The sequence below is a fragment of the Miniopterus natalensis genome, chromosome X (assembly GCF_054644295.1).
Source record: "Miniopterus natalensis isolate mMinNat1 chromosome X, mMinNat1.hap1, whole genome shotgun sequence".
NCBI lineage: Eukaryota > Metazoa > Chordata > Mammalia > Chiroptera > Miniopteridae > Miniopterus > Miniopterus natalensis.
In genome coordinates this window covers 24,515,191-24,528,769 of record NC_142103.1, presented here as the reverse complement: position 1 = coordinate 24,528,769, position 13,579 = coordinate 24,515,191, and the positions used below count along the sequence as shown (strand labels likewise).

Here is a 13,579-nt window from a genome sequence, read left to right as displayed (position 1 = left end):
GGAGTTGCAGTTTGAGCTCACTTCCCTGCTGGGAGGCGCCTTTGAGACTATCTAACGACTCGGCCCCTAGTAGCTCGGAACTACAAGTCCCAGGGTCCCTCGCGGCCACCTCAGTCAAGTGGCCAGTGGAATTGGCCCAGGATGACAGCTGGAGAATGGAGTCAGGTACTGGGACCCGCTTGGTGTGGAACCGGGGTGGGTGGTCGCTGTGGGGCATTGAGTCGGCCACGCGAAAGGGGTGCGGAATCATGGCAAGAGAGTTATGGGAGCCTAGAGGTCCTATCCCACTGGGGGCCTGACCTGCAGTGGCAGGCGGAAGGGACAACAGGAGCTGAGTACTATCTCCTGAGCCCTTACTGGTGGCTATGGCCACCCTCCCCCTCCCTGCCGCCGGCACAGGAGTGGAAAGTAGGGATTACTTATTTTGACATCTCGGCGGAGAGGCATCAGGACAGAATTCTGTCATAGCATTGATAGCATTTGGCACCATAGTAACGTGATGTGCCAGGGTGATGCCAAAGGCAGGGTGTGATGCCATAGGAGCCCTCGGTGAGTTTATGGCCTGGTAACATCACAACTTGATGAGGGTCATCTTGATACTGTGGTATGGTGTTGGCCCTTTAATATTGTGGTTATAATGATGACATCGAGGCTTTGCTAGAACTATTAAGCTAATAGTGTTTCTGTTTATGGAAATCCCAAAGAGAGCCATAGCAGAAGAGATGCAAGTCTTATTCTTTATAGTGCATATCCAGAAGAGCAGTATGCCAAAAGTAGTTAATGATAAGAATACACTCAAGAAAGAGACTGATTATGTTATATTTATCTTGTTATGGTGTAGAACAGGGTTCGGCAAACTTTCTGTAAACAGCCAGATAGTAAATATTTTAGGCTTTGCAGGCCAAAAGGCAAAATCCGGGATAACTTGTAGGTACTTATATAACAAGAGAGAAAACAAATTTTAACAAATGTATATTGATGAATTTCAAAATATGATAGTAATAACAGAGCACTTTTTTGTAATACAGGACTACCAGTGTGAATAATGGAATTGCTTTTTTTTGGGGGGGGGGCTAACATTTTGTTTAATTGGGACTCACAGTGTTCCCTATTATCAAAATTGTTCCAAATGTTCATCTATTAATGCTGATCTGTAACGATATTTTACCTATTTCATTTTGTATATGTCTTTTCACACAGGTAGGGACTGCCAAATACTGATATCAATCCAGAAACATATTCTTGTTAATTTTTAAATACTTTTAAATTTCAGAATAACTTTAGATTTGTAGAAAAGTTTCAAAGATAGTGCAGAGTTCCTGTGTACCACTCACTCATTTTCCTTACTGTTCTTTTTCTATTTTTAACAGCTTTATTGCGATACATTTTACATATCATAAAATTCATCCATTTCAAGTGTACACTTAAATTATTTTTAGTAACTTTACAGAGTGGCTCAGCCATCACCATAATCAGTTTTAGAACATTTTCACTCCCCCCTTAAGATCCTTCATGCTCATTTATAGTTAATCCTCACTGCACTCCCAACCCCAGGTAACCAGTAATCTTCTTTCTGGCTCTATACATTTGCCTATTCTGGACATTTCATCTAAATGAAATAATACAATATATGGTATTTTTTTGCCTGGCTTCATTCACTTAGTATATTTTTTAGGTTCATCCATATTGTAGCATGTATCAGTACTTCTTTGCTTTTTATTGCAAAATAGTATTCCATTTTATGGATATAACACATTTTGTCTATCTACTCACTAGTCGATAGACATGCAAGTTGTTTCCAATTTTGGGCTATTGTGAATAATGCTGCTAAGTGCATTTGTGTGCAAGTCTTCATGTGGACATATGTTTTCATTTCTCTTTGATATATGCCTAAGGCTGGAATTACTGGATCATATGGCAAATTTATGCTTAACTTTTAAAAAAATTGCAAAACTGTTTTCCTAACTGCCACCACTATTTTGTATTTCTACCAGCAATGTATGAAGATGTCTGTTTCTACACATCCTCACCAACATTTCTTATCATCTGTCTTTTTATTATAGATAGCCATTCTAAATGTGTGTGAAATGATATCTCATTGTGGTTTTCGTTTGTATTTCTTTAATGATTAATGAGCATCTTTTTGTGTGCTTATTAGCCATTTGTATATCCTCTTCAGTGCAGTATCTGTTCATATATTTTTTCCATTTTCAAATTGAGTTGTTGTATTTATTGTCTTTTTATTGTTGAGTTGTAAGAAGTATTTATGTATTCTGGATATAAGTCCCTGTCAGATATATGAAATGTAGACATTTTCTCTCAGTCTGTTGCTTGTCTTTTCGTTTTCTTAATGGTAACTTTTGAAGTGCAAAGGGTTTGAATTTTGATGGGGTCCAATTTATCATTTTTTTCTTTTATGGACCATGCTTTGGTGTTGTATATTTTTTACAAGTGTGCAATTTAATGACTGTTAGTATATTTTAGAGTTGTGTTGCCATCACCACAATTTATTTAAAACATTTCTATCACCCCAGAAGGAAACCTCATGTCCTTTTTCAGTCACTCCCCATTTCTACTCCCAGCCCTAGGCAACTACTCATCTATTTTCTGTCTCTATGGATTTTCATTTTCTTGGCTTTAATATAAATAGAATGATACAATATGTGGTCTTTTGTTTCTGGCTTCTTTCAGTTAGTGTATTTTTTTGAAGTTTACATTTAATTTAATTTAATTAATTTATTTTTAATTTTTTAAATGATTTTTAGAGAGAGGAAGAGAGACAGACAGAGAGAGAAACATTGATGTGAGAGAGAAATATCGGTTGCCTCCCACATGCACTCTGGCCAGGGATAGAACAAGAAAACTGGGTATGTGCCCTGATCAGGAATCACCTTTTGGTGTACGGGACAATGCTCCAACCAACTGAGTCATACCAGACAGGGCAAGTTTATATAAATTTTAGTGTGTATCAATATTTTGTTCCTTTTTATGGCTGAATACTATTCCAATGGATAGCTATACTATATTTTATTTACCCATTCATCAATTGATGGGCGCTTGGGTGGTTTCTATCTTTTATTTATTATGAATAATGCTGCTGTAAAATTCATGTACAAGTTTCTGTGTAGGCATATGTTTTCATTTCTCTTAGTACATATCTAGGAGTGGAATTGCTAGGCCATATGGTAACTCTGGGCTTTATGTTGTGAGGAACTGGCAGATTCCTTACCAAAGTGACTGTACCATTTTCCCCTCCCACCAGCAATGTATGAGGGTTTGAATTTTTCCACTTCTCTACCAACACTTGTTAATGTCTGTCTTTTTTATTATAGCCATTCTAGTGGGTACGAAGTGATATCTCATTGTGATTTTGTTGCTTTGACTTGTGACAGCATGGGAAGTGTATAAAGCATGTTGTCATCACTTGTGATTCAAACAATGTTAGTTGTCAAAATGACTTTCCTATAGTATAAGTTTCACATGTAAGTGCTGTTTTGCCTTATAATTTTAGGTTGAATTAATTAAGAAACATTATGAAGTCTGCAGCAGAAGCTAATTTCCAGAGGCATTCAGTGTTTGATAATAGTTGTTGAGGGCGGTTCTTCCAACAGTTTAAAAATGCAAAAGTCATTCCTACCTTACATACCATACAAAAAACACAAAATGGACTTAATTTTTCCTGCCAGCTGTAGTTTACTGATGATTGGTGTAGAACAAAAGTGTTTTGTATGTAGTAGGTGTTCAATAAATATTTATCCAGTTGATTACAGAGATTCAGCAGGCCTTATTGTATGGTATTCACAAAAGATTGGGTATAGTAACATTTCACCATAATATTACATCAAGAAATTAGGCTTGATTATTAGTAACAGCTAGAAAAACAACTCCAAGTGCCTCTCCTACTGAGTGACTTGTTTGGGTAATCTTTTATAGACAGAGTGTTGTGCTTTTATTTTATTTGATATGACACAGTGGTTAACTTTCAATTCTGAGATCCTTAAGTTCAAGGGTGAGGTACCCCTTGACTTTTTGAAAGCAACTAGGCAAATAGATCTCTAAGGGAGAAGCCCACTTGTCTTTTGTCTCTAGCCCCAAGTCTTGGAGTAACAGCCTGGTTGCTGTTTTACCTATTGAGAGTCAAAGCGGGGAGGGGGGCTGTTAGTGACTGACTCCTTCGCTGCTTATACAATTGAATATTCCCTGTTGCCTTTTCTACTGGTTACCTAGATTCTAGGTTGTAGAACAAGCCTAGTTAATTTTCAAGACTTACAGAATAATTCTAAGAATAGCTCACATTTATAGATCACATGTGTCAGATATTGGTCTTATCTCGTTTAATACTTCACAACAACCCTGAGATGTAGGTACTATTATCCTCCAGATCAGACCTTTTTAAAAATGAGAATACAGGTACAGAGAATTGAAGGAACCTGCCTAAGTTCACACAATTTAGTAAAAGTTGGAGCTAAACTGGAAATGCAGGACTACTCTACCCCAGAGCTCTAGCATTTAACAGCTACAACATACTGCTCAATATTGCCGAAGATGAAATTATGTATAAATGCAAACCTCAAATAATACAATGCTAATTCCTGTCAGAGCTCTTTGGGCTGTAATTCTGTGTGTGATTGTGGGGAAATGATATGTTTTTCATTTTCTAAAACAATGCTGTCCAATAGAATTTTGTGTGATGATGGAAAAGTTCTCTATTATGCTGTTCTAGTATAGTAGTCACTAGCCACACTGTGCACTTGAAATGTGTCTAGAAACTAAAATTTTAATTGTATTTAATTTTAATTATTTTAAATAGCTTAATGTGGCTAGTGGTTATCATTTTGGACAGTGCAGGGAGAGGCAAACCCCCTCCCCCATTTGCTCCTTTCTAATCATCACTGAATATTTTACCCAGTGCAAATATTTTTTCCATAGCACAACTGGAAATGAATATAGTGAAACAAACTTCAGGATACCCTACACAGGGCTTACGCAAATCAATTAACTACTGTATATGACAGTCACAGGAATAGGTTCTGGGTTATGAGAATGAAACTTCTCCATTCTCACCAATTACTAAAGTTTCAACAGCTGGCCCAAGGACCCTTTGCAATTGATTTTTCATTGTGTGCAGATGTAATTTGTTTATGTGGCTTTTCACAAGCACTCCACAATTGCCAGTTGCCTGGTTTAAGAGGAGATGTTTTAATCAGTGGCTCTAATATTTTTAAGCACATGTTTGGATGCTACAAATTAATGTCCTTGGTATTGTATATCACTGGCCTATACAAACCTTCCCCATTTAAAAGCTATCCCTTCATAAACTGGCATATTTTTATAGGCAATTATAATAAAACATTTTATTCACTTCCTGAGTTTTAGCTTCCATGTTCTTGTTTCTGAGCTATTTGCTTTATAAGTGGTTTCTTTTTTAACCTTTTTTAAAAAAAATCCTCACCTGACATATTTTCATTGATTTTAGAGAGAGAGGAAGGGAGAGAGTGTGAGAGAGAGAAACTTCTATATGAGAGAAAAACATTGATCGGTTGCCTCCGTATGTGCCCCAACCAGCTATGGAACCTGAAACCTAGGTATGTGTCCTGACCAAGAATCCAACCTGCAACCATTTGTTGTTCGGGAAGACGCCCAACCAATTGAGCCACGTGAGCCAGGGCCACTTCTATGTTATTTTATCAGATGTATAGATTGGTGTAACCATCATCGCAATCAAGGTACAGAAATATTTCATCACTAAAAAGCTACCCTTTTATAGTCACACTCACCACTCACCCCACCATCTATAATGACAAATACTAATTTGTTCTCTATAATTTTGTCACTTTGACAATTTTATATAAATGGAATCATAAAGTATGTGACTTTCTCTAATTTTTTCACTTAGCATAATGATCTTGAGATCCATCCAACTTGACATATGTATCAATAGTCTGTTCTTTTTTTATTACTGAGGAGCGTTGCATGCTATAGATATACTACGATTTGTTTAACCATTCACCTATTAAGGAATATTTGGGTTATTTCCAGTTTCGGATTATTGACAATAAAACTGTTATGAACATTTGAGTATAGATATTTTGTGTAGCTGTAATTTTCATTTCTCTGAGATAAATGCCCAGGAGAGTGATTGCTGGGTCATATGTTAAGTGTTTGTTTAAATTTTATAGAAACTGACAGACTATTTTTCCAGAATAGCTGTACCATTTTATATTCCCACCAGCAATGTATGAGAGATCCAGTTTCTCTGCATCCTTGTCATCATTGTCATTGTTTTTTTCTTTTAACCATTCTGATAGGTGCATAGTGATTGCTTATTGTGATTTTATTTTTGTTTCTCTAATGGCTAATGATATTCAACATCTTGTCATGTTATTTGTCATCCCTATATCTTCTTCAGTGATACCTCTTTATGCCCTTTGCCCATTTTCTAATTGCTTTATTGTTTTGTGTGTTTTTTTACTGTTGAGTTTTGAGAGTTCTTTATATATTCCAGATACAAGCTGTTGTGTTTTTTTTTTTGTGGGTTTTTTTTGTCATATATGTAAGTAGTTTCCAAATATTCTCTTCCTATATATGGCTTGTCTTTTTATCTTATTAATAGAATTTTTCACAGAGCAGGAATTTTTAATTTTTATGATGTCCAATGCATTGATTCCCCCCCCCCCCATGGATTGTGCTTTTGTTAAGTCTTCACAAAGCACTAGTCTCAAATAATTTTTAAAGATATTTTTATCTCAAAGTTTTACAGTTACATTGAGCATTCAGGTCCATGATTTATTTTGAGGTAATTTTTGTATATAGTGTGAGGTTTAGGTTGAGGTTAATTTATTAACTATGGGTATCCAGTCGCTTCAGTTCCATTGAATTGCCTTTGTACTGTAGTAAAAAATGAATATGCTGTACTTGTATAGGCCTATTTTTGTGTCCTCTGTTCTGATTCATCTATGTATTTGTCCCTGTGCCATACCACAATCTTGATTACTATACGCTCTATAATAATTATAAAAATTGGGTAGAATAATTCCTCCTACTTTATTATTTTTTAAACATTGTTTGTTTCTTTGCCTTTCCCTATACATTATAGGACAAGCTTGCCTATATGTAAAAAAATGCTCTGGGATGTTGCTAGAAATTGTATTAGAACTGTATATCAATTTGGGGAGAAGTGGCATTTTTACTGTGCTGAGTGTTCCAATCCATGAACAGGTCGCATTTATTTAGATCTTTTATTAGCATTTTGTCATTTTCAGTATTGTGTAGTTTTCAGCATACAAGTCCTGTACATGTTTTGTTAGAATTATAATTCTTTCATTTTTTGAGTGACTGTGAGTGGTATTGTATTTTAAATTTTGGTTTCCATTTGTTCATTGCTAGTATATACTAGTATATAATAATACAGTTGATTTTTGTACAATGCTTTCTGAAATGTTGATGAATTTACTGATTAAGTTGTATGAGGTGATTTTTTAACTGCTTTTTCTTTTCTTCTTTTTTTGGCAGTTTCTTAGGATTTTCTTTGCAGACCACCTTGCCATCTGCAAATAGGGACAGTGATATTTCTTCCTTTCTACTTCTATATGCTTTTTATTTCTTTTACTTCCTTTATTGTTCTGACTTCCAGTATTGTATTGAATAGCAGTGGTGAGAGCTCAACCCTTGCCTTGTTCTGGATCTTAGAGGGGAAGCAGTCTTTCAGCATTAAGTATGAAGTTAGTTGTAGTTTTTTGGTTAATATTCTTTTTAAAGTTTAGTCAATTCCACCTCAATTCCCACTTTTCTAAGGACTTTTATCATGAATGAGTGGTGAATTTTGTCAAACAGCTTTTTCTTTGTCTATTGATGTGATAATGTGTTTTTTCTTAGCCTGTTAATATGTGTATTAGCATTTTCAAATATTGAACCAAATATTGCATCCCTGGAATAAACCCACTTGGTCATAGTAAATAAATTTGTTTATAGATTGCTGAATTGTAATTTTGCAAAGCTATTATGTTGTTAAGGATGTATTTTTCTCTATTTGTTAATGATATTGGCTTATTTATTTTTTGGTACTATCTTTGTATGATTTGGGTATCAGTGAAATATTGGCCTTATCATAAGAATTGGGAAGTATTCTTTCCTCTTTTATTTTCTGGAAGAGATTGTGTAATATTGTTATTGATTCTCTTTCAAGTGGTTGGAAAATTCTTCTGTGTAATCATCTGGGCCTGGAGATTTCTTTTTGGGGAGCTTTAAAAGTACAGATTCATTCAGTGGGTAGTCTTTTCATTTTGTTGATGGTTTCCTTTGCTGTGCAAAACCTTTTTAGTTTGATGTAGTACCGTTTGTTTATTTTTTCTTTTGTTTTCCTTGCTTGAGGAGATATAACAGAAAAAATACTGCTACGAGAAATGTCTGAGATTTTACTGCCTATGTTTTCTTCTAGGATTTTTATGGTTTCAAGTCTTACATTTAAGTCTTTAATTCATTTTGAGTTCATTCTTTTGTATGGTGTAAGTAGGTGGTCTAGTTTCATTTTTTTGCACGTATCTGTCCAGTTTTCCCAGCACTTTTTATTGAATAGACTATCTTTACCCCATTGTATATTTTTGCTTCCTTTGTCAAATATTAATAGACCATAAAGGTGTCGGTTTATTTCTGGGCTCTCTATTCTGTTCCATTGATCTCTATGTTTGTTTTTATGCCAGTACCATGCTCTTTTTTAAAATTTATTTTAATTTTTTGCTGAATTTATTGTGGTTACATTGTTTAATAAAATTATATAGGTTTCGGGTGTACAATTATATAATGTATCACCTGTAGATTGTATTGTGTGCTTACCACCCCAAGTCAAGTCTCCTTCCATCACCATTTATCTACTCTGTTCTCTCTCCTATGGCCTTGTAATATAGTTTAATATCAGATAGCATGATTCCTCTAACTTTGTTCTTCTTTCTTAAGATTGCTGTGGCTATTCTGGGTCTTTTGTGGTTCCATATAAATTTTTGAACTATTTGTTTTAGTTCTGTGAAATACGCCATGTGTATCTTGATAGAAATTGCATTGAATCTATAAATTGCTTTGGTAATATGGACATTTTAATGATGTTAATTCTTCCTATCCATGAACATGGTATACACTTCCATTTATTTGTATCTTCTTTGATTTCGTTCTTCAGTGTCTTATAATTTTCTGAGTACAGGTCTTTTACATCCTTGGTTAAATTTATTCCTAGGTATTTAATTTTTTTTTAAAGCAATTGTGAATGGGATTGTTTTCTTAGTTTCCCTTTCTGATAGTTCATTATTGGTGTATAAAAATGCAACTGAGCCCTGGCCAATGTGGCTCAGTTGGTTGAGCGATGTTCCCCTCTCTCTCTTTCTCTCTTCCCCTCTCTCCCTCCCCCTCCCTTCCCGTCTCTCTCTAAAAAAAAATAATAAAAATTTATTTTTGAAAAATGCAACTAATTTCTGGATATTTACTTTGTATCCTGCTACTTTACTGGATTCATTTATTAGTTCTAGTAGTTTTTTGGTGGAATCTTTAGGGTTCTCTATATAGAGTATCATGCCATCTGCAAATAATGACAGTTTTACTTCTTCTTTTCCAATTTGGATGCCAAAAAGGCATTGAACTTTGTCAAATACCCTTTCTGCATCTATTGAAATGATCATGTGATTTTCCCCCTTCATTCTGTTAATGTGGTATAATCACATAGATTGATTTACATATGTCGAATAGTCATTGCCTCCCAGGGATAAATCCCTCTTGGGCCTGGCTGGCTGTGGTTCAGTGGTTGAGCATTGGCCTATGATCCAGGTGATTGTGGTTCGATTCCCAGTGAGGGCACATGTCCGGGTTTCGGGCTCAATCCCCAGTAGGGGGCATGCAGGAGGCAACCTATCAGTGACTCTCTCATCATTGATGTTTCTATCTCTCCCTTTCCTTCTCCTTTCCTCTCTCGGAAATCGATAAAGATATATTTTTAGAAGAACAACAAACAAACAAACAAAAATCTCACTTGGTCATGGTGTGTGATCTTTTTAATGTTATGTTGAATTTGGTTTGCTAGTATTTTGTTGAAGATTTTTGCATCTACGTTTATAATGGATATTGGCCTGTTTTCTTTAATTGTATTCTTTTTCTGGCTTTGTATCAGGGTAGTGCTGGCTTCACAAAATGAGTTTGGAAGTGTTCCCTCCTTTTCAGTTTTTTGGAAGGTTTTGAGAAAGATTGGCTTCTAACACCTTTTCAAAAAGAATAAAGTTAACTTAAAGAATGAATTTAAAGTTAATTCTTTAAAAGAAGTTAATTCTTCTTTAAATGTTTGATAGAATTAACCAATGAATTTTTTTGGCTCTGGGCTTTTCTTTGTTGGTAGATTTTTTATTACTGATTACATCTCCTTAGTAGTTATAGTTCTCTTCAGATTTTCTGTTCCTTCATGATTCAGTCCTGGTAAGTTGTGTATTTCTAGCAACTTATCTGTTTCTTCCAGGTTATCCAGTTTGTTTACCTGCAATTGTTCATAGGTGTCTTTTATAATTCTTTTAATTTCTGTGGCATAAGTTACAATATCTCCTCTTTAGTTTATGATTTTATTTATCTGAGTACTCTCTTCTTTAGCTTATATAGATAGCTAAAGCTTTGTCAAGTTTTTTTTTTTTTAAAACAACTGTTAGTATTGCTCATTTTTAAGTTGTTTTTCTGTTCACTATTTTGTGTATTTCTGTTCTAATCTTAATTATTTCCTTCCTTTTGCTAACTTTGGACTGTGTTCTTTTTCTAGTTCCTTGAGGTATAATGTTATATTGTTTGAGAACTTTCTTCTTTTTTAAGGTAGGCATTTATCAGTACAAACTTCCCTCTTAGTACTGTTATTGCTGCATTCCATAAGTTTTGGTATGTGGTGCTTTCATTTTCCTTTGTCTCAACATATTTTCTAATTTCCCTTTTGATTTCATCTGTGACTGCTTGTTCAAGTGTATTTTTTTAAATTTTCACATATTTGTTAATTTTCCAGTTTTACTTCTGCCATTAATTTCTAGTTTCATTCCTTTGTGGATGGAAAATATTGTTGGTATGATCTCAGTCTTTTAAAATTTGTTAAGAATTGTTTTGTGACCTAACATGTGATCTCTCCTGGAGTATGTTCTGTGTGCACTTGAGAAGAATATGTATTCTGCTGCTACTGGATGGAATGTTTTATATATGTCTGTTAGGCTCATTTGATTTATAATGTTGCTCAAGTGTTTTCTTTCCTTATTGATCTCTGTCTGAATGTTCTATTGAAAGTGAGGTGTTGAAATCCTTTACTATGATTGTGTTGCTGTCTCAGAGGCCACTAGGCATCCAATGTACGCCAGCTCCCCGTCAGCACCCAATTCATGTGAGACAGATACCAGTCCCTCAGGCAGCCCTCCAAAAAATCAGAACACTGGATGCACATGCCACTCTTCTCTCTTGAGGGGGAAGTCTCAAATTGTGTACCTTCTGATTATACTGAGCCACGAAAACCCCAGTAAACTGCCCTCTGCTCTTTGTTTTCAGTACTCCTCAGGCATCCAAACTATGTCAGTTCCATCAATTCTCTGAGTGGGGTGAGACAAATACCATTTCCTTGGGCAGCTCTTTGAAAAGCCAGAATGTTGGAGGCATGCTCCCCTCTTCACTTTCTTCCTGGAGTTGTGTGCTGGGGCATTCTTCTTGGCACTGAGCTGTACCAGCTTGGGGGAGGGCTGATGTGAGTAAAATTAAATTGCTCTTTTCCAGTATGGCTGTTCTCAGCTTTTTGTTCACCTTAGGTTCTATAACTTCCTAACTGGATATTGGAAATCTTATACAAGTGTTTTCGTCCATATATTGTTGTTAAATTGGTATTTCTGTGATAGGAAATGAGGGTTAAGACATGCTATTCTGTCATCTTGCCTGCATACAACATATTTTGATGTGTTGTATTTTTGTTTTCCTTCAGTGCAATGTATTTTTTTACTTCCTTTGAGACTTTCTCTTTGACCAATGGATTATTTAGAGGTGTGTTGTTTAATTTCCAAGCCAATTGTCTTCTTCTCTCTTTCAAAGTTATATATATATATATTTAAAATACATATAATATATTAAAAATATATAATAATATCTAGTGTTTTTAGCTGTATTTATTGGGAATAATAAAAAAGTGTGTCTGTTTTATCTTTTTTTAGAACCAGAAGTTATAAAAGTTGTTCCTTAAAGAAAACATGGGTGATGTGTTATTGCCTTTCTCTCAGTAAAAGTCTAGTTAAGAGTGGGCAAAATCAGTCTGAACCCCTACCCCCATAGGCATAGTTATATTTTTAAGCTTTTATTTTTACTGTGGTTAAAAAAAACCCATATAACAAAAAACTTACCATCTTAATTTTAAGTGTACAGTTCAGTAGTGTCATGAAATAGATCTCCAGAACTTTTACATCCTGCAAATCTAAAACTCTATAGCCACGAAACAATTTACCTATTCCCTAGTCTCTGGTAACCACCACTCTACTTTCTGTTTCTATGAATTTGACTAGTTTAGATATCGCATATAAGTAGAATCACACAGTATTTGCCATTCTGTGACTGGCTTATTTTACTTAGCATAATATCCTCAAGTTTCATCCGTGTTGTGGCATGTAACAGGATTTCCTTCCTTTTTAAGACTAAATAATATTACATTGTACATATATACTACATTTTGTTTATTCATCCATCCATTGATGGGCATTAGGGTTGTTTCTACCTCTTGGTTCCTGAGTATTATGCTGCTATGAACATGGGTATTCAAGTATCTCTTTGAGACCCTGATTTTAATTCTTTTGGATATATACCCAGAAGTGGAATTGCTGGGTCATATGATAATTCTTTTAATTTTTTGAGGCACTGCCATACTGCTTTCCATAGTATTTGCACCATTTTACAATCCTAGCAACAGTGCACAAGGTTTCCTGTTACTCCACAGCCTCAATAACACTTGTTATTTTCTCTTGCCATCCTAATGAGTGTGAGGTAGTAGCTCATTAAAGTTTTTTTTAATATGTTGTTATTGATTTTAGAGGGAGAAGAAGGAAGAGGGAGAGAGAGAAACATCGATGAACATCGAACGGCTGCCTCCTGCACACTCCCTACAGGGGATCAGGCCCAAAACTCACGCATATGCCCTGACTGGGAATTGAACCAGAGTCCTGATGGTGAGTGGGTTGACACTCAACCACTGAACCACACCGGCCAGGCACTTACTGAAGTTTTGATTTACATTTCCCTGATGATTAGTGATGTCTAGCATCCTATTATATGCTTCTTGGCTATTTGTATATCATCTTTGGAGAACTGTCTACTTAAGTCCTTTGCTGATTTTTTAAAAGCAGGTTATTTGATTTTTTTTGTTTTTGAGTTGTAGGAGTTCATTATATATTCTAGATATTAACCCCTTATCGTATATATTATCATAAATATTTTTTCCCATTCTAGAGGTTGTCTTTTCACTATGTTGATTGAGTTCTTTAATGCACAAAAGTTTTAATGTTGTCCCATTTGCCTATTTTTCCTATTGTTACTTGTCCTTTGGGTGTCATAT

General features: G+C 35.1%; 1 protein-coding gene across 1 annotated transcript in view; it reads left to right on the top strand.

The window, feature by feature from the left end:
* Positions 1-38: 38 nt before the first annotated feature.
* Positions 39-13,579, top strand: part of ATG4A (autophagy related 4A cysteine peptidase) — a 50,935-nt gene continuing 37,394 nt past the window's right edge. The window contains exon 1 of the mRNA XM_016198407.2: positions 39-165. Coding sequence (XP_016053893.1) covers positions 156-165 — 10 coding nt within the window. The 5' untranslated portion in view covers positions 39-155. The remainder of the gene's footprint in view (positions 166-13,579) is intronic.